We start from the raw sequence: 18647 nt of genomic DNA, 5'->3' as shown, positions 1-18647 counted from the left end.
TCAAAGCCTACAGCTTCTCTTTGAGGTCCAGGGAAAGAATGGGACAGCTCTCTCTGGCACTTCTTTTTGATGGGGCTTGATTTGCTAATGTCCACATTCCCCAAAATACCAAATAAACATGACCTTGGCACAGGATGTCCCAGTCTGGGAACCACAAGGATTTCCAAGAAGAGACAAACAAGGGGTGGTGGTGTCAATAGCACATAAAAACCATGTTGGTCACCTCTCTCACCTCTTTGTGTCACGTTCTCCACCCCCCAGTTTGTCCTCTTGGGTAGTTCTCTTTCATCTGACGAGCATTGGCGGACTTGTGGTTGCATAGGATTTGCCCTCAGAAGAGAATATTTCCTGGCTTTTTCAAGGATTGTCTGTCACAAAACATAACTTTCTTATCGCACAGCATTCAACTATTGTCATAATGCCTATTTCTGATAGGTAGTGCAGAGCAAGATAATTATGCAGTTGTGGGTGGGGGAATAGTTTTGGGCCACTTGCTTCTTTCTGGAGCCATAGTAGCCAAGTCTTGTTCCCCATCTTGTTGCATGTTTACGTGTGTCATGAAATTGGCTCTATCAATAACTGGGGCTCTTTTGGACTGAATCTTTGCAAAATGCCACCTATGCAGCTGTCCAGTCCCTTTGCTGTATATTGGCTGTGGATTAATATAAAGGCAGTAGAGACTGGGAAGTGTTGTTGACACACAGTGAGATCCAGAAGTGCTAGTGGTAATTAGCCTTGGATGGCCCTTTCCATTCATTTGGCACTCTTTGCCGCCAACATCAGCCAGCAGTGCCTGGGGTTCTGATGTTTGGACGGATCAAATGCCCAGGTATACCCAGAGGTGCCAACTTTGGTCTGTTTACCTCTTACCCAAAGTGACATCGTGTGGATCAGTCTGACGTTGTGGAAAATTACAGTTTTTCAGCCGGTTGGGGAGATGGAGCAAGCTGGGCACAAAGCCACAAGTGAGATGATTGCATGGGCCAGCGATGTCATTCACCCATAGTGCTAGCATCTATTTTGTGGAATTGATCAGTGTTTCAAGAGCCAGGTTTACAGGTATCTGTGGTGCAATGGGGTTTCTCCATCTGGCCTCTGCCCAGTTCAGTCAGCTACTAGGAAATCTGTGGGTACATAATATTTCTGTCAATGGGACAGTGTATTTCCTACTTCTAATGCTCTAGGACAAGGTGAAAGAAGGAACCATTCATTTTAAAACAGGGAGGAGGAGGAAGACAGGCCACTGAGAAGCATCTAGCTCTGTTCAGCCATTGAAGAACTGTGTGTTCATAGTTCTGTATGTGTATATAATGCTCCCCAAAACTGGTGTGGATGTTTCTCCTCAAATTTCCTTGGTGTTGACACTCTGACTCCAGCCCTTCTGAGTATGTGACTCTTAGTCCTGGACTGGCCTTGTTTTTACTTTCTGGGGATGGCAGCAGTGCTTGCCTCAAACCCAGAGTTCTATACAATGTGTAAGAAAAAATGAGGAACAGGATTGTAGCCTCATTCTATTTTCTTTTCTTTCCTTCTTTCTTTCCTTCTTTCTTTCTTTCTAAACTTAAAAAGTACCCATTGCTTTGTGACTTATAGTTTCCACACTCCCTAGAAAGATTGGACTTTTTTTTTATAAGGAAATATGAGAAAATGTAAAGAAAATAAATCAGAATGAGCGCTCATTAAATAACCAATGTTGTCTGATCGCCCTACAAGCATCAGGATGAATATTCAGTGAGCAGGCTGTGTGGAAGCACCCAGCAATTACAGAAAAGAGGCAGAGATGGTAAGACAGGGAACGGTTATGTGTCAGGTGTTAACTCTACCTCTCAGTGCTGTGCTGTGGAGCCAACTTCTGGAGAATTTTGTTTCGGTTCTTTCTGATCAAGGGGGTTTGGGGTGGGAATCCTCATGCTGTATGGCATTCCTACCTCAGAGGGGTTGCTGCAGTCTGGGAAATGCTTTCAAGTGCCTCAGGGAAAGGCAGTACCAACATTTTGGGAGTCCAATGCAGGGGTGAGGGCAAATGTTCCAGCAGGACATTTTTAGATCACTTGGATCCTGCTCCCCCTCCACAAGTTCTGCAAATGGGGCCATCATAGTACAGCTTGCAAACACCAGGATGTGGGCAGGACTTGGACCTGAGAAAAACAGCTCTGTCCTGCTGCTTCCTGAGTCCGGATGGACAAGACCTGGGCTCCAGCCAGCTACAGCATCCCTCCAGGCTGCCTGCAGTGGGATTGGGGCCCAGATAGTAAAGGGGGATGGCTAGTGTGGCAGTAAAGGGGGATCTGCAATAGTGTGTAGTGGACTGCAGTACCTTTAATTCAGCTGGGAACTCTGATTTCCAGGGAGATGTCAGGAGACACAGTGAATCCTGGAGAGGGTACTAAGTAGAGTGAGAGAGAGGATGCTGAGCTCTTGAGGTAGCTGCCTTTTTCACTGGAACGGGGATCCATTCACAAATCCCATTTGCTGCCCTGACACTGCCTGATGGGTGTGTGTGTGTGTTTTCTCTCCCATTGAGGGGGTGGCATTTCCCAACCCCCCAGCAGAAGTCAGTGCCAGACACTCTCTCACTTGCTCGTTTTTAAGGACATTATGTTTTGTCCTTGGATTTGCCATTGCCTTTGTTTGCACAGCAACCCCTGCCAGCGCCTCCTGACTCTTGGGCAGATTCCCTGGCTGCCCAGGGGCTTGCAGCATCTGCTGGGGGATTTTTAGGCAGACGGGGCGGGTAAAGAGGGCAGGGGCATCCGTGGCATATACTGCAGTGATGACCCGGGCAGTTGTCTTCCACTTAGCTGCGGGGTTCAAGCCTAATGAGGGAATTTTACTTCGGGGTTTCAAGAGATTTAAGCCTGGCTCATGCCTGCCGGCCTCTGGCCAAACCACCCCCGCTGTGGGTGCTGAGCCTTTACTAGGCTGCGGAAGCTCCTCTGGCTGGAATAATAAGGGGGGGAGCAGAAGGAGGGGGTTGGTGAGGATTTTCTGCCTGAGCAGCCCTGGAGAATTGAGGCCGGGCTGTCAGCGGGGCCTGAGAAAGTCGCCTGAGGATGTATGTGTCTGGCACAGGCCTCTTTCTTTCCCTCCTTACCCACTTCCTTGCCCCATGTTCTCCCCCCACACCCATGACAGTGACAAGAGCTGCCACCTGTGAATGAGGCAGCTAGATAGGACCCGGTCCCATCCTTTCGAAATCCACCTATCGTATCCTGAGGTGTTATATGTACCTGGCACGCCAGCCCTGTTGCTGATATTCACAGTGTAATCAAGGGTAGATGAGGCTCAACTGCATCAAGTTGTCTGTCTACTCAGGCAAAGGCTTCTGTCACTCCAGTCCCTCAACCCCTCCAGCATGACCTGACACACATATTTCCAGCATGACCTGACACACCTTACACCACTCTTTTCAATGGGCTTCTAAGGGATGCTCTGCTTGATAGAATATTTGTGGGTTCTCTCTGTCCCCCTGATCTGCATCAACTGAGTGGAAATTTAGAGAGAGTTGCTTGAAGCATTATATGTGATGTGCCATAAGATTGCCTAGACTCCGAGTTACCTCTTATCTATCTGTAGTGTCCCACCAATGTACCTTCATCACGCTGGCATTCTAGTCCTTGGGGGTTCTGCAAATATGCTTGGCTGTTGTCATGCCATAGACAGGCATGGCCAAACTTGGCCCTCCAGATGTTTTGGGACTACAATTCCCATCATCCCTAGCTAACAGGACCAGTGGTCAGGAATGCTGGGGATTGTAGTCCCAAAACATCTGGAGGGCCACGTTTGGTCATGCCTGCCATAGAACAAAGAATAAACATTTAACATGGAACACAATAGGTAAAATCCCAAGAATCCTAGCTTGCTTAAGAACGTGACCTAAGCACACTTACTGGAAAATAAGCTCCACTGAACATAATTGGATTTACTTTTGCATATGATTGCACTGTTGTTATTTTTTAAAATGGTGTTCAGGGAAGATGGCCACCATATTTGAATTGCTAATAATAAAGAGTCTATGGTTTGAAATATACAGGGATTTCCATACATCTTGACTTTTAAATATTAGAAACTTTGTTAGAATTTATTTTTTCTTTTCTTACTGGCAGGTTTTCTTCTGATAGTTACCTGTTGCCATGCTGGTGGTATTACTTCTCAGTAATGGCTTTTCAGCTTGCATGATTGCAGAGAAAAAATTGAAAACACGTGGTCCATATTTTAAAAAGCACAGAATACAGAACATTCATGTTTAAGGATTCCAAAGGTCAAAACAATAATAAGCCTAACTTATCATACTCCTTACAGCTACACCCCACACCAAACTCCTGCATATATTCTCTCTTCCTCTTCACTCTTGTCTGAATCCCAACACTTCTTTACCATAAATAATTTAAGATAAAAATCCAAGTTTTGCAAAAACCTTAAAAAATATTTTCCAGCCAAGTATGGACTCTGTTCACATAGGTTTATGCAAACTTTATTTTAATTGAGAAACTGTGGCATGTTGCTTGCAGAGTGTGGTGGTTTTAGTGCACAATTATTGATTCTAACCATGCTCTCGTCTCAGTTCTGTTTCACCTCTGTTTGATGGTGATGGTAGAGAATGGAGTATTTGCCAGTGCTGAAGAACCAGATGTTCCAGTACCACTATGTCTGAGTTTTCTTTCTTAATTTCTAATTAGTTTTTTAAAAAGTTTTTTTGTGTTACAAAACAAACAGACAAAGAGGGACAGGTACAGCTATTGTCTCCAATTTCAATTTGTAGTCTTTTTCACAGTTCATTTACATTTAGTGAGAGACACCTTTGTCATAGACATCTTCCTTTTGGGGGAAATGAAAGAGGGGATGCCTGCGTTTTCTGATGTTGCATGCTCAAGGTGTATTTAAGTGCAGAAAGCCAGCATCCTTGGTGCCTCTCCTTCCTTTGACATGCTTTTTATAAGCAAATACATATCCTCCTATCCCTGCGGTTACATTGATTTGGATAATAAATGGACTGCACTGGAATAGTAGTTTCCATTAATCTTGGTCTCTCCATCCCCCAGGATAGAACACACACCCCAGCATTGAACGCACACATTCTTCTTCTTTGAACTTCAAATTTTGAAGTTGTCTGAAAACACTGGTAGCTTAAAGATACCACTTTCACACTTTTCCTCACATGGGAGACCTGGAACAGAAAAAAGGGAAGCTTTCCTTCCTGATTACAGCAAAATAATTATTTGGGATTAAGGGGGGAAAGCACGCTGGGCATATTGAACAACTTCAAGCTGATCACGGTTTCTTTCTAATGGTCTGATATATGAGTGGAATATGTTTTAAGATATATAGATCTGTCTTGGCTTCTTTTGGCATAAACTTCCACTGCCAGGTTTCTCCCAGAGAAGTTAAAACATGTAAAAATAAATAAGGTAATTAGATCTGTTTCTATTGGTTTAGCAAGCTGCCCTTCAAATCATGCTAAAACCTTTATCTGCCTGAGAAGAGTGTTGTATTATTTCCAGTGGTTGCATGTTTCTTTACCGCACAAAAGTTGGTCTAATAAAAGGTTTCACGTTTGGGCTATGCTCCCTTCTAACTCACCTTCTAAGAAGCTTGACTGAATATAGTTGCACATATGTGCGTTATCTAATCTCCATATATACAATTTCGAATCAGCATATTTAATCCTCCTAAAATGCTCCATATATTGTCAACAGTATAGGATTGGGTCCAGGCTCAGTCCTGTTTAGAATAGACCCATTTAAATCAATGGGACTAAATCTTCTAAAACTAACTGAATATACAAACGTACTGTAGTTCTTTGGATTGTTGCTTTAATAGGGCTATTTCTTAGTGGGAGTTTTCCAATAAAGAACCAGTGGTTAAGTACAGTTTACATAAAACAGCCACAGGCACCTACTGTATAGCCATCCCCTGTTCTATGCCCCCAGCATCTGATAATTGGAAGCTTGCTGCCTCTAAACATGGGGGCCTCTATTTTTAGTTATTTTTCTAAAAGGCACTGTATAGCTCCTATTCCCAATGCATTTTTCCAGCTCTTGGATTTTGTTTTTTTAAAAAACATCTACAGTTGTAGCCACAATCATATCTTGTGAAAATGGTTTCTGTAAGTTAATTGTACATTAAGGCTGACATCCTATACCTCCCTAGGACTAAGCCCCACTGAACTGAGTAGACCTTACTTCTGAGTAAATATGCATAGGATTGCTCTGTAACTTGTACTTTCTGACAAACACTTCAGAGAGCAAGTCCTTCTAATACACTTTGCCAAAAGTTTTGTATATTGTAATGGCAATGAAACATCACTGAACTGAAATTGAACAAAGGTTTCTAATCTTCTAATCCTTTGTCCACAAGAGGTTACACAGACAAAAGGTTCCATAGCAGCCAAACTTGTTGACTGATTTGTATTTGCTGCTTACCATTGAATTCTATGTTGCTGTGTTGGGCGTGGGTTGAATGTTTGAGCATCTTCTGGTCTGACTTTCACAGTGGTTCAGGAAGGCTGCGATTCACAGGTTGGGATATGTTTGGGTTTTAAGTTTTGATCTTGCAGAGCATTGCTGGCTGCTTTACTAAAGCTACATGAGAAATGGGAAACTCTTCTTTTTGTTGAAAGGAAGTGTCCCAAGACCTGTTGTCAGCTGCTGTTGTGGGAGTTCCCGTACATTCAGAAAAGCTGTTGCATAAGTTTATTCACTTATTTCAGTTGGTTCCACATCCACGAAGTGGTAACACCGACTGGATGTTAGAGAATGAGATATAGAGATATGATATATGCATGATGGGTAGTGGGGCTCACCTCACCTCAGTTGCATTGTTGCTGCTTCCTGGGAGGTAGAGGGTGAGGGATGAGGCGGCAAGCTTATTTTATAATAGAAATGGCATGCCACTCTACTGTCCCTCTCAGTGTTATAGGGGAAATTATCGCCCCACACATACACAGTGAGGAATGTACCCATACTCCATCTGTTTGTAATGGAATATATAGTACTCGTTTGCAGCTATTGTCTCGGAAGTTATTACCACCACTCCCCCATTCACACTGTACAACAGAAATGGTAGGAGCCTTTACTGTCCCTTTTTAAGAGAATGGGTGAAGTTATGGCCAGATTTTCAGTTCACAGCATTCACCTGCATTCTGAGTAATTCATTGGAAGCCTGGCCGTAGCAAAATGTCAACTGAAGTTATATGCCCATCTGTTTAGATTCTTTTACTCAGTTGTGTGACCAATTTTTATCTTATTTGTTTTAAGATTCGTACCCATCTTTACCTTTTCATGAAACACGTGATGGCTAATGTATTAAAAATATAAAACATATACATTTTAAAAATGTGTAAAATTACAGAAACAATTTCTGGGGTGGGGTGGGATGGGGGAAGCAAAACAAAATCTCATAATAAGCATGGTGAAGGCTTCCTAGAACAAGAAAAGTATCTAAAAGAGTGAAAAATAAAAAGAGGGTGAGTGAAATATCCTAGGGAACAGCAATCCACATTGTGGGTGCCATGGCAGAAAAGGCCCTTTCTTTTGTTTCCACCTGCTGTACTTCTGAAGATGAGAGGCCATGAGGAACAGGATCTCCCACTGAACATAGAAGCTGGGTGGGTTCTTATGGGAGGAAGCAGTTCTTTAGGTATCTATGAGTGCAGCCCAACTCCCCACCCCTCTGGCAGGGCTGTGCAAAGCAGCAGAGCCACAGCAGCATCCGCAGCCCAGCTGCTCGCAGTGGTGGCAGCACACATATGGATGGGGGGGGCATGGAGGAGGATTGAGCCTGATGCCATCAGGTGGTGGCAGCAAGACCAGCTCAAGATCCAGCAGATTCTGCGCCAGCGCTGCTCTACTACCTCCCTGCACTTGGAACACCCAGGTTCTGGGGATTTCAACTGGCTGCTGCTGGTGCAGAAACTGCCAGTGGGCAGTTACTCCAGTGGAAGGCCAAGCTCAGGCATCAGTGCTGAGTTGAAAGGTAGCTCCACTCTATCCAACCCCGCCATAGCCAGGCCCAAGAGGGGTTTGGATTGCTGTGTAAGCTCCAAACCATCAATGGCTTTAAAGGCAATAATCAGCCCTTGGATTGTGCCTGGAAGCAAACTAGTACCCAGTGTACTTTGTACAAAAGAGGAGTTGCATGTCCCGAATAAACCAGCACCTGTTAAGTCTAGCTCCTGCATTTTGAACTACCAGCAGATGTTTCCAGGTAGCTCTGTGTATGCATTACATTTATCCAGTACAGATGCAACTAAGGCTGTGGCCAGATTTATTCCCTTCCTGTTCTCATCTGGAAATCTACTTGTCCGTAGGAGCCTTTGGTCAGGACCTGTTCTCATCCTTCAAATCTGAGCCTGAGAATAAATATGTGCCTAGGAATTTAAAACACTTAAACACTTCCAAAGCTTGCTCCCACTCTTCCTGGGTTCCTGTAGGGTGTATGTATCCTTGTCGTGTACACAACTGAGAAACTGGGAGTAAGAAGGGCATGCCAGAAACTCTGACCTGCTTCAAGGTGATATACCAGTGGGGATCAGGAGAAGAGATGTGCAGATCCCTTTGTATGAAGTGGGTGTGTGTGCTGTTGTGAATGCATGGAAACCAAAAGGTGCAAGCCGTGTGTGTGTGTGTGTGTGTGTGTGTGTGTGTGTGTACACAGGGGAATCATTCTAAACAATTGAGCTAAGTCTGCAACTGAAAGAATCTTTTGTGGAGAGTTTCAGTGTACATTCATTTAGTCTTTATACATGTTCATCGGCAGATAATACACCTGAGCACACCCTGTTGAACCTGTAATAGGCCACTGCAACACCCACCAACACCCCAAAGATGTCCAGAGACAGGTATGTGGCCCTGTAACACAGTTATTGTGATGTAGATTGACACAGTACATGATGTGACTTTAAGGAGATTATTGGACCACAGAGACTAGCAAAGAACACCACTGTCCTAAGCAGTGATAGTAGGTGGCATGGACTTGTACACCATGATTCTTGTGCTGGATTTATTTCCAAGGAAAATATGAGAAGTGACAGCAAAGGGACTAAAAGATGGAACCCCAAACCCAGTGTGAAGCTCTTCTGTGATATGGCACAAATACTTGTGTGGTGGTTTTAAATGGAAAGATGCTCTCTTTCTTGCTTTGTTTGTTGTTGTAAATGGTTTAAGGTAGAATAAAGTCTTTGTACATATTTCCAATTTAGAAGAATGACTAAGCTTCCGTTCAGCTCAAGATTTTTTAGCCAGGCTGGGTTTCCTGAGACTGAGACCATCCAGGATTTATGTAGCCCTTGCAGAACACGGTTGTTCTAGTTTGAGAATGTTTGAGCATGTTCCTTCTGTGTGCTGGTCATAAGTATCTCCCATTAAAAACAAGCCATCACCAAGAGCACAGTTTCACCCTGCAGTTTGGTGTCTGATTTCCTGAAATGTAAGACATTTGTATCTGCACGGAAAGCATTATCATTCTGCCAACTGTATTTTTCCTTCTTTGCATTAGAATGAATGTAACTAACAAGAATGAATGTGTCTCCTTTGCCCTTTGCTTTTATATCTGACATAGGATTCTTATCCTGCCTATCCTGTCTAGCTCCACCTTCTGGCTGAATCAGACTCTGTTGCTGGCATGACCCTCAATTTGCCTTTTGCAGCTGTGGTGGCAAGTAGGTTTTGCAGAGTGGGACTTACTGGTTCTAAGCTAGTATTGCATGCCGACTGCCCCCATGCGTGGCAGCTTATCACTGGACCATGCCTTGTCCATGTGTAGCAATGGCAGCCCCCCAGACCCCATCTGGTCTCTCCCCCCCTTCTCTGCACTTCCCTGCCATGTTCTGCTGTCTCATTCACGCCTCATTGGGCTCCTTGGACAGTTGATGCTCAGGAAACAGCTGGGGTGCTCGAAGCCATAGTTGGGGAGGTGGTGAGGCTTAACATTCTATCAAAAGCAGTAAAGACAACAAGAGCGTCCCTAAAGAACAAGGCAGGTCAGACTGAGTCCAAAAGGGGAGACTGAGAATCAAGTTCTTGGTGCCCCTATGAGGAGCCCAAGTTGGAGAAAATAGAAGACATTTGTGGTGCCATCTTAACTTCCCCTCTTTTCTGTTGCTCATTGTTGTCACCAGATGGTCAGCTCAGTGCATGGTGACTTCATAAATGGTTACCATGGAGATGGCTTTGATGACATCAAGAGGAAGGGAGAGCAGCAGCAGGATGTGGCATGTGGTTCTTGGAGGAAAGGCAACCTGGGATGGCTCTGAGGGATCACATGTCCCTAAAGCAGCTTTGCCAATCTGGTGCCCTCCAGCCAATGGGATTTGTAGTCCAAAACATCTGGAAGGCACCAGGCTGGTGAGGTCTGCACTATTAGATAGTTGTTGCTCTTTTCCCTTGGATAAGTTGTTGCTCTTTTCCCTTGGCCACTACCTCAATCAATTTTGGGAACCTTTGCATCTCAAGATAGTGGGATAAAGGTTCAGAAAGTTAATCTAAGCATATCTGGTTCATCCACCCAAAGAGCCGGAACTGACCAAAGATGAGGCATTGTTAAAACATGGTGGGGATTAGGATATATTTAGCAGCACTGCACATTTGCAGAGTGGATTTCACCCTGCCTTCCTGCACCCTAATGCCACTATGATACAAAGTCAGAAGGTCTCAGTGAGGAATGGAATGGTTTAAGGAAATGAGTGATAGCTAGTTTTACTCAATGTCTACTCTGAGCAAAACCCAGACTCACATATAGGAAAGCGTTTTACACCAGGTCAGTCCATCTAGCCCAGTATGGTCAACAAGGATTGGCAGAGGTTCTTTAGGGTTTCAGACAGAGATCTTTCTCTACCTTGCCTGGAGAGGCCAGGAATTGAACCTGGGACTGTCAGCATGCCACTGTGCTATAGCCCTTCTCTACTGGAAGGAGAACCTGCAGGCAGGGGTATTGCTGAACCCCAGGATTTTTGCAATAGGCTCTGGATCGCCTACTCCTTTGCCTCTGGGGGGGGGGGGACTTTTAAAAAACCAGTTTGCATATAGGACAGCTGGGCACACTGCAGAGTTCACTACCGGTGAACCAACTACCTTAGTCACCCGCTACCTTAGTTTCCCATAAATATCTATACATTTAAGTTAGCATATGGAGATTGAATGCAAATTTATGTCATGAACCCATGTATCCAGCAATATGCCTGCCTAAAGGTTTCCATTTATTTATTTATTTATTTATTTATTTAAATTTGCATACTGCTGTCTACCTGTAGGTCTCAGGGCAGTTCACAACACAAAGTCACAATATACAAAGCAAAAAATTCGTAAGAAAAATAATCAAAGCACAAAATATATGATAAAAATAATCAAAACAATAAACAATTGTGATGTACAGTATAGACACCAATAAACAATACATTCCCCAACAAAAGCCCCTAAACAATGCTCCACCCCACCCACAAATACAAATAGAAAAATCCAAATTAACATATAACATTTAAAAACAATTTAAAACAACACCACCCTCCCAATAAAACAGCACCCATCCAAGTTAAAACCACATCCCCGTGAAAACAATAACTTTAATGCAAGGGGGCTGGCTCACACCCTCGCTCCACCCCCACAGTGAATAACTCCCCCTTGCTGTTGCCCCCTTAGGTGTTGTGCACCTTTCAGGGGCAGCCTTGCCGAGGGTGGCCCCACCCCCTGGCAGGCAGGCTTCATAGGGCTGCCCCAGCACTGATCTTCCACCTGAGACCTCAAACCTACCGTCTTGTCATAGTTCTCAGTATTCTCTGAGTGTCAGAGCTACTTGGCCAAGGCATGGCTACAGAACACACACACATCCAAGGGTGGCAAGGAGAAAGAGGAACATTGGCTCTCACAATCAAGCCTTTGACACCAGTCCAGGCCCAGTGCTAGATAGCTGTATCCTAAGCAGACTGTGGTGCTATATACAGGCCCCTGCAGAGGGGCAGGCGGCTGCATACAGTTGCCATTGACCTCAGAGGGCTAAGCTGGCTGTGGGGCAAGACCTACACTGTCATGCCAAGAACTAGACTCAAGCCTGGCTACGCACACAAACACACACACACACGTACACGAACACATCTCAGAGCTGTCTCTTTACAGCTCTGAGTTCTTCTCAGCTCTGTGACTGGCTGGGCTTTTTGGGATGCCCTACAACAGGTGGGTGCAGGCAGAAGTCCCTATAAGGCCAGGGGTGTGTGCCAAGCCAAGACTTAAATAGCTCAGCAAGGAATACTGTATGTGAGCACTGTGAATGAGTTGTTATGAAATCTGTTTGGGCCCAGGATGCCTGCCTCTGCAGACTCCAGCAAGACTGTAATCCTGTGCCAGGTATTACCGCCTCCAAGGAGCCGGGCCAGGCTGAAAGCACAGGCGCTGAGCCCGCACTGGGCTTGGGAGGGGCTGCCTGTGGCCGGCGGAGGGGGGGGCGGAAGCGGGTGGAGTCTCCTTCACCGCAGGAGTAAGAAAAACTTAAGCCCTTCCTGGCTGCCTTTCCCTCTTGGCGCCCGGCTGCTTGCCCAAGCGCTGTGGGGTCTGAGCCCATCTGTGAGGCAGCCCCCTCCTTCTAGTGCTAGCTAATTGAAAGGGAGGGGCAGCCAACAGCTGGATCCTGCTAATGAGGCCTCATTAGGCGAGGTCAGGCTGAGCTGGCTCTTTCACCACACTGAGTGCCTGCTGGGCAAATGGGAAAGGGTTGCGCCACGATTGGATGCAAAGCAGAGCAAGAGACCCCACATGCTCCTTCAGCCCTGCATCCCAGAGTTCTCTCCATTTCCAAATAGAATTGGGAAGTCAGGGTGGGGATGTCAGAGTTGGGGATGTTGGGGAGGAGCTGTAGCTCAGTGGTAGAACATTTGCTTTGCATGCAGAAGGTCACGGGTTCAATCCCTGGGAAAGGCAGGAGGGGGGATTTAGGTGGGCCCAAGGGTCTGACTTGATCACAGAATTGTAGAGTTGCAAATGACCCTAAGGATCTTTGCAAGTAGATAAATAGGTAGGTAAATGGTGTTTCCATGCTCTCTGGCTTATGTCACTGTGTTTCATTGCTCCAGAAGTGGTTTAGTCATGCTGGCCACATGACCTGGAAAACTGTCTGTGGACAAACGCCGGCTCCCTCAGCCTGAAAGCAAGATGAGCCATAGTTGCCTTTGACTGGACTTAACTGTCCAGGGGTCCTGTAGTCCAGCCTCCTGCAATGGAGGAATATGCAGCTGCCCCAAACAGGGATCAAACCTGCAGCCTTGGCATTGTCAGCACCATGCTCTAACAACTGAGCTATCCAGATGTTGCTAAATGATATACAGCAGCTTTCCATGTTGCTGTGCATGCAAGTCTCAGCTTCAGGTAAGCCAGATCCCTGCCCTGGAGCTGTTTGCTGCATCTCTACCTGAAGGTGCTTATAGCTGGCTCCACAGGCCAGTGGATATAAGGGGAACCATTTGCATAGAAAAGGTACCCAGTTCAGTCCCCAGCATCTCCAGGTAGAGATGGAAAAGTGTTCTGGCTGAAACCTTAAAGAGTTGTTGCTAGTTGAATGTAGACACTACGCAGCTAGCTAGACCAATGGCCTGGCTTTGGTATATGGCAGCTTCCTAGGTTCTGGTTCAGTGGGATCTGAATACTGAATGCTGGGAAGGAAAATGAAGTACATTCATGCCTCACAAGAGCAATTCCACATAGGACCCTTGGAAAGCAAATGGATATGGGCTGTATGACAGGGATAGACCTCCAGGCTCATTTTGCTTGGTTTAGTCATGCTGGCCAAATATATCCTGACACTGCCTTGCACCCTCCAGCTTCATTTGTTTGTAGCCTGAAAGCATGTGGAATTTGCTGGGATTCCACGCTCTTTCTTCGTTCCCTCTGAGTCTTTACCTCATTCACGTTTGTTCATCATTTACCAAGTACACTTTCTGCAGAGGTACAAATAGCCTCAGGGGAAAGGCTTTGAGCGAGAGGAGTTGCATGCTGCTTTTCACAGCAGTTCTGCCCTGACCCAATCTTTAATGAAAACCAAAGCACTGTAAGATCCGACTGCAGATCTCCCAGATAACATGATGAGCTTTCCCTGTGTACTGTAGGTTATCACTTCTTAGGAGGAGCCACCTTTTGTCCATGAGAGTGGAGACTAGGCTGCATGTGCGCCATACATTAAAAGTAGCTCATTAAAGGTGCTGGGAATCGCAGCTCTGTGAATGGATAAACTATGGTTCCCAGGATTTGGTGATGGTGGGGTGTATACAGCCTTAATAGCAGAGGAAATGGGTGATCCTAGGTCCTTCTGGGAGTGTGAGCTCCTCTGTGTGTGTGTGTGTGTGTGTGTGTGTGTGTGTGTGTGTGAGAGAGAGAGAGAGAGAGAGAGATTGCAGCAGTAGAGGGGAGCCATGTGGCTGGGTATAGAATGTTGGTGGGTGCTGGGCAGCGCGGTGCTGGGCACTGGGCAGACGGGGGCAGCATGGTGCTGGGAGAACTGAGCTGAGAGTAATGCCAAGTTCATGAGGGAGAGGCAAGCACATTACCGCCCCAGTAGCAGCGGGGCTGGATGCGAAGGAGGCAGCAAACAGCCACAGCTCTAGCAACGCCCCAGGATACCGGGAATGAGCAGCCAAGGGGTTCCCTGCCCCCAAGAGCAGGTCAGTGGGGAATCTTCCCTAAAGCCCTAAAGTGAGGGGGAAGGGGAGGGAGCCGTTTTTCCAATGGGGGAGGAAGGAATCATGTGAGTGTGTGAGTGTGTGTGAGTGTTCGAGTTCCACAAAGAAGCGAGGGGGTCCTGTTGCTGCGGCTGCCACAGCAAGTTTAAAAAGGGGGTAAAGGGGAGAAGTTAATGCCGGAGACTCAATGAAAGCTGGTAACCACACTCTCTCAAAGCCTCTTTGTGCTGGCTCCCGGGGAGACAGCGCAAAGAGGTGAGGAATTGCCAGGCTCAATGTGGCCCAGGCATCACTGCCAGGCTGTTTCTCATGAGGGTGGAGATGCATAAAACAGTTTGGGGGCTCCAGCCCATAAACATACAGGAGTGCAGGGAGGGGGGGCTGCTCCTTGGCTGCCATTCCATCCGCTTTATGAAGCCAGAAAGTCTGCATTTAAGGTTGGTTATGGTTGTAGGTGTGAGTGAATAAACTTTTGTGGCTGCACATGTGCATTATCCCCCCTACTGTGGACTTCAGTAAGGTGGCCTTTTTCTTCTTGAGGGCTCTAGTCCTTGCTTTCTTGTAGTGCTCGCTTCCATCACCTTATGGTCTGTGTTGTCCGGTAGCAGGAAATGCTTTCCAGCACTGCTCAGGCCCTACAGCTTTGGGGTCACCATTGTACCCTCACAGCTTATATACATTAAATTACATTTGCCAGCTGGAGGTGTGGGGAGCTGCTGTGTTTCCCTGTGGCCTCTAGAGAGAGCCAGAGAACAGTATTTACTGCATGAGGGGCTGTAAAGGCCATGTAGCTATTGGTAACTTCACTTCCTGCACACTTTAGCACAGGGGTGAGGAACCTCTGGCCCACGGACCAAACTTGGCTCATCAGAGGTTCAAATACGGCCAGCCACCCCAGCTGCCCCACACCTGATGTCATATATGATGTTAGGTGCGGGGCAGGTAAGATGCAGTTGCCAATGCACAATCAGGAACCTTGAAGTGCACTCCTTGTTGTGAATTAGCAAGGGAAAACAGGCTTGCCCACCACCAATTTGTGGATTAGTTTGCTGGATTAGCTGCATGTGGTGGTTTGAAGTCATAGCTTTGAGACCTCAAAGCACTGATTCCCTTGTGCAGTCAGGTGATTGACAGGTGGGAAGCCTCACCCACCTGTCAAATTTGGCTTGTGAGACTAGACCAGACCCTGCTAAGGATCTGGCCCATGGAGCCAAGAAGTTCCCCCTCACTTTTCTTAGTAACACCTGTCCAGAACTTTTGATGCTCTGTGTGGAGTAAAGGGGAAGCTTCAAACACAGATGCACTGATTGCTCTGCTGGGACAGTGTCTGTGGTCAGGGGTTTGGACAAGGAATTTATCTGAGCCTTTGAACAGAGGGATTCCTAAAACAGATTGCAGGATCCATGCCCTCAGTAACTTTTTAAAAGTGAAAACAACTAAAAGCAAGAAGAAGAGGCATCAACAAAGCCAGCCCTACCATTAGACAGAGTGATGTGACTGTCTAATTTACCAGGTGCTGGGGTGCAATGACAGCAGCCCCTTGGGTTCTCCTGCTAGTGAGTTCCTAGACCATACCATTTTGTTGTGGACAATGCTGCCTTGTGACCTATCCTGCAACCACAGAGTAGTCTGCTGCCGTCAGGTATGGTGGACACTATACCATTGCTAGTATTGAAATAAGATTTAAATACTAATCTAGTTGGCTTCTGTACATGGAATGGTGAGACGCCATTTTGTCTTTTGCCAAAGGCAGCAAAATTTCTTGCATCAGCCACAAGCAAACAATACCTTTATATGCATGGCTTTCAACACAAAGTATAGTATAGGGTGAATAGTCATATTTTTGGTGATTTGTCAGCAGTAAAATTAAAAGAGAGGAAATTGAACCTTTTAAAAAATGTATTAATACTGACTTGGTTATACTATCATTTTTATAAGAGATATCAATACTAGCAAGAAACTTCAAATACTGGAAGCCAGCTGCAATTTGTAAGTTCTGCAACTTGGCTTGCGGTAAGGGGAACACAGCATTTTTGCACTTCTAGAAGAAGTCCCACAGCCAGCAAGAATGACTTTAAAAAATGAAAATCACATTCAGTTCCCTTAGTTTTGGATGTACCAAGAAATATACTATGAAACTTTAAATGAAGTATCAGAATGACTACAAGTACAAAGGAAAATTCAACTCATTAATTAAGATTATTGGGGGTGGGACCTATTACTGGTTTTTTCTCATAGCACCTTGAAACAGGTTTCACCTTTTTAAGAATGATATCTAGGAACTGTCTCTAAAAAATGGAACACCAACTTCACCAAATCTCAACACCTGCAAGCAAATGTATTGCTTGCATCACAACCAGAGCCATCATGATTAGGATACCCCCTCCTCTCCCTTCGGCAAAGACTTCTGAGTTTCCATTGCTACTTTTCTGTGAATCAGTCTTGACTGCACCCTTCCGAAGGCAAGAGCCTAAACCAGGGATGGGGAACCCAGGAGTGGATCTGCTACGAAACTAATGAAGTTTAAATTTCAGGGCCCTTAATCCCAGAGGGGCCCCAGAAGCAACTTTCATCCACATTGCTTTTAAAAAAAATGGGTCTAGTAGACTCAATTTGAGTTGCATGGCTCAGATTGATTATTTATTTGTTTTTATATATATTTCTCAGAGTTTTGAGAGTCAGTAGCATGGATGTTGTAAAGATTGTAAACAACCCAACTGAAGAAGATAACAGTGGTTATCCAGACCTAATTGCTGGTTGCAAAGGGGCTCCCATAACAATTCAAGCTTCAGGGCCCTAAAAATGAAGGTCTGCCACTGGGCCCTCCAAATAATTGCTGCACTGCAACTCATCCCTGACCATTGGACATGTTGTCTGGGGTTGATGGGAGTTGTGGTCCAGCGAATTGCCTGTACATGGGCTAAACCTTGACTAAATTAATCCCACCTACCCAAAATCCTGGATGGTCACAGTATGTGTTATCTCCCAACCTGACTTGTGGGACTCGGATACTGCACTTGATTTCCTTGCTGTCGCACTGAATGTGATAGCTAACAAAGCTGATCTATCCAAATTAAAGGAAGTCTGAGGCCAGATGGATTGTGGTTGCAGCTTGTGTATGGGTTGGAGTGAGGAGAGTTGAGTGCTGCGTCCCCAGCTCACTCCTTTATGCCTCTTTTAAAACCTCAGTTTGCCTATTTATTTTTATCCTGCATTTGATGGGTTGATGCATAGATTTAATCAGGTCATATGTTTTACCCTCAGTTGCTTTCTGTAGCAATTTAAGGTTCAGCCTGGGTGCCAGATGGAGTCCAAACCGTTGTTATAGTCAGTGAAGCAGACAAATAATTTCCGTGATTAAAAAGAAGTTTGCTCATCAGTACATGAAGGGAGGGAGGGACATCACAATTGGTGACTTCTTTTGCAGTGTGGAGCAACGTTTCCTTTCAAAGGTTTACCCAAAGTGAGATTTCTGATTTGATGAACTTGCTACAGATCATACAGGTGGTTCTGTAGCTGCTTTGAGGTCATGGGTTGCATAATGAATTCATCCTGCTCCCAGCTCAAAACTATGTTTGAATTGCACTGGGCCAAATGCAATTCAATGTCACCTTGTAGAGCTGTGTGTGTATATAGAACTTGTGGTGGCATAAGTCTTATTTTTGGATGCACAACCTCAGTTCCTTATTCTTTTCTAACTGTTTTGGCTATTCTTGGCATGCTGGACAGTGCTACTTTTGACACAAGCCTTTGATTTGCTGCCTCTGTCCATTCAACAGGCTCCCTTTAGTTCAACATCCATTAAACCATACGGTATTTTGAATTAAGAGGGTGGTAATATAAGCAAATAATTTATGGAGGAAATATATAGAATAGTGCTGAGGTGAGCTTACAGAGAAGCACCAGAGTGACAAGAATCAATCTTGAGGCAAGCTGAAAGCCCCATCACAGGGAATGAATTTGAAGAGCAATTTAGGGGTGGCGGATTTTC

At 45.4% G+C, this 18647-nt stretch overlaps 1 protein-coding gene across 4 annotated transcripts in view; it reads left to right on the top strand.

The window, feature by feature from the left end:
* Positions 1-18647, top strand: part of SLC6A9 (solute carrier family 6 member 9) — a 54284-nt gene that overhangs the window by 12446 nt on the left and 23191 nt on the right. The window contains exons 1-2 of one of the 4 annotated variants that reach the window (XM_083742427.1): positions 12067-14316; positions 14356-14638. The exons of the other annotated variants lie outside the window; for them this stretch is intronic. Of the exons in view, the coding sequence (XP_083598553.1) occupies positions 14603-14638 (36 nt within the window). The 5' untranslated portion in view covers positions 12067-14316; positions 14356-14602. Of the gene's footprint in view, positions 1-12066; positions 14317-14355; positions 14639-18647 lie in introns of those variants that run through there. 4 annotated transcript variants of the gene reach the window in all.

This window comes from Podarcis gaigeae, assembly GCF_964106915.1.
Source record: "Podarcis gaigeae genome assembly, chromosome: 6".
Taxonomy (NCBI): domain Eukaryota; kingdom Metazoa; phylum Chordata; class Lepidosauria; order Squamata; family Lacertidae; genus Podarcis; species Podarcis gaigeae.
This window is presented reverse-complemented; position numbering and strand designations above follow the sequence as displayed.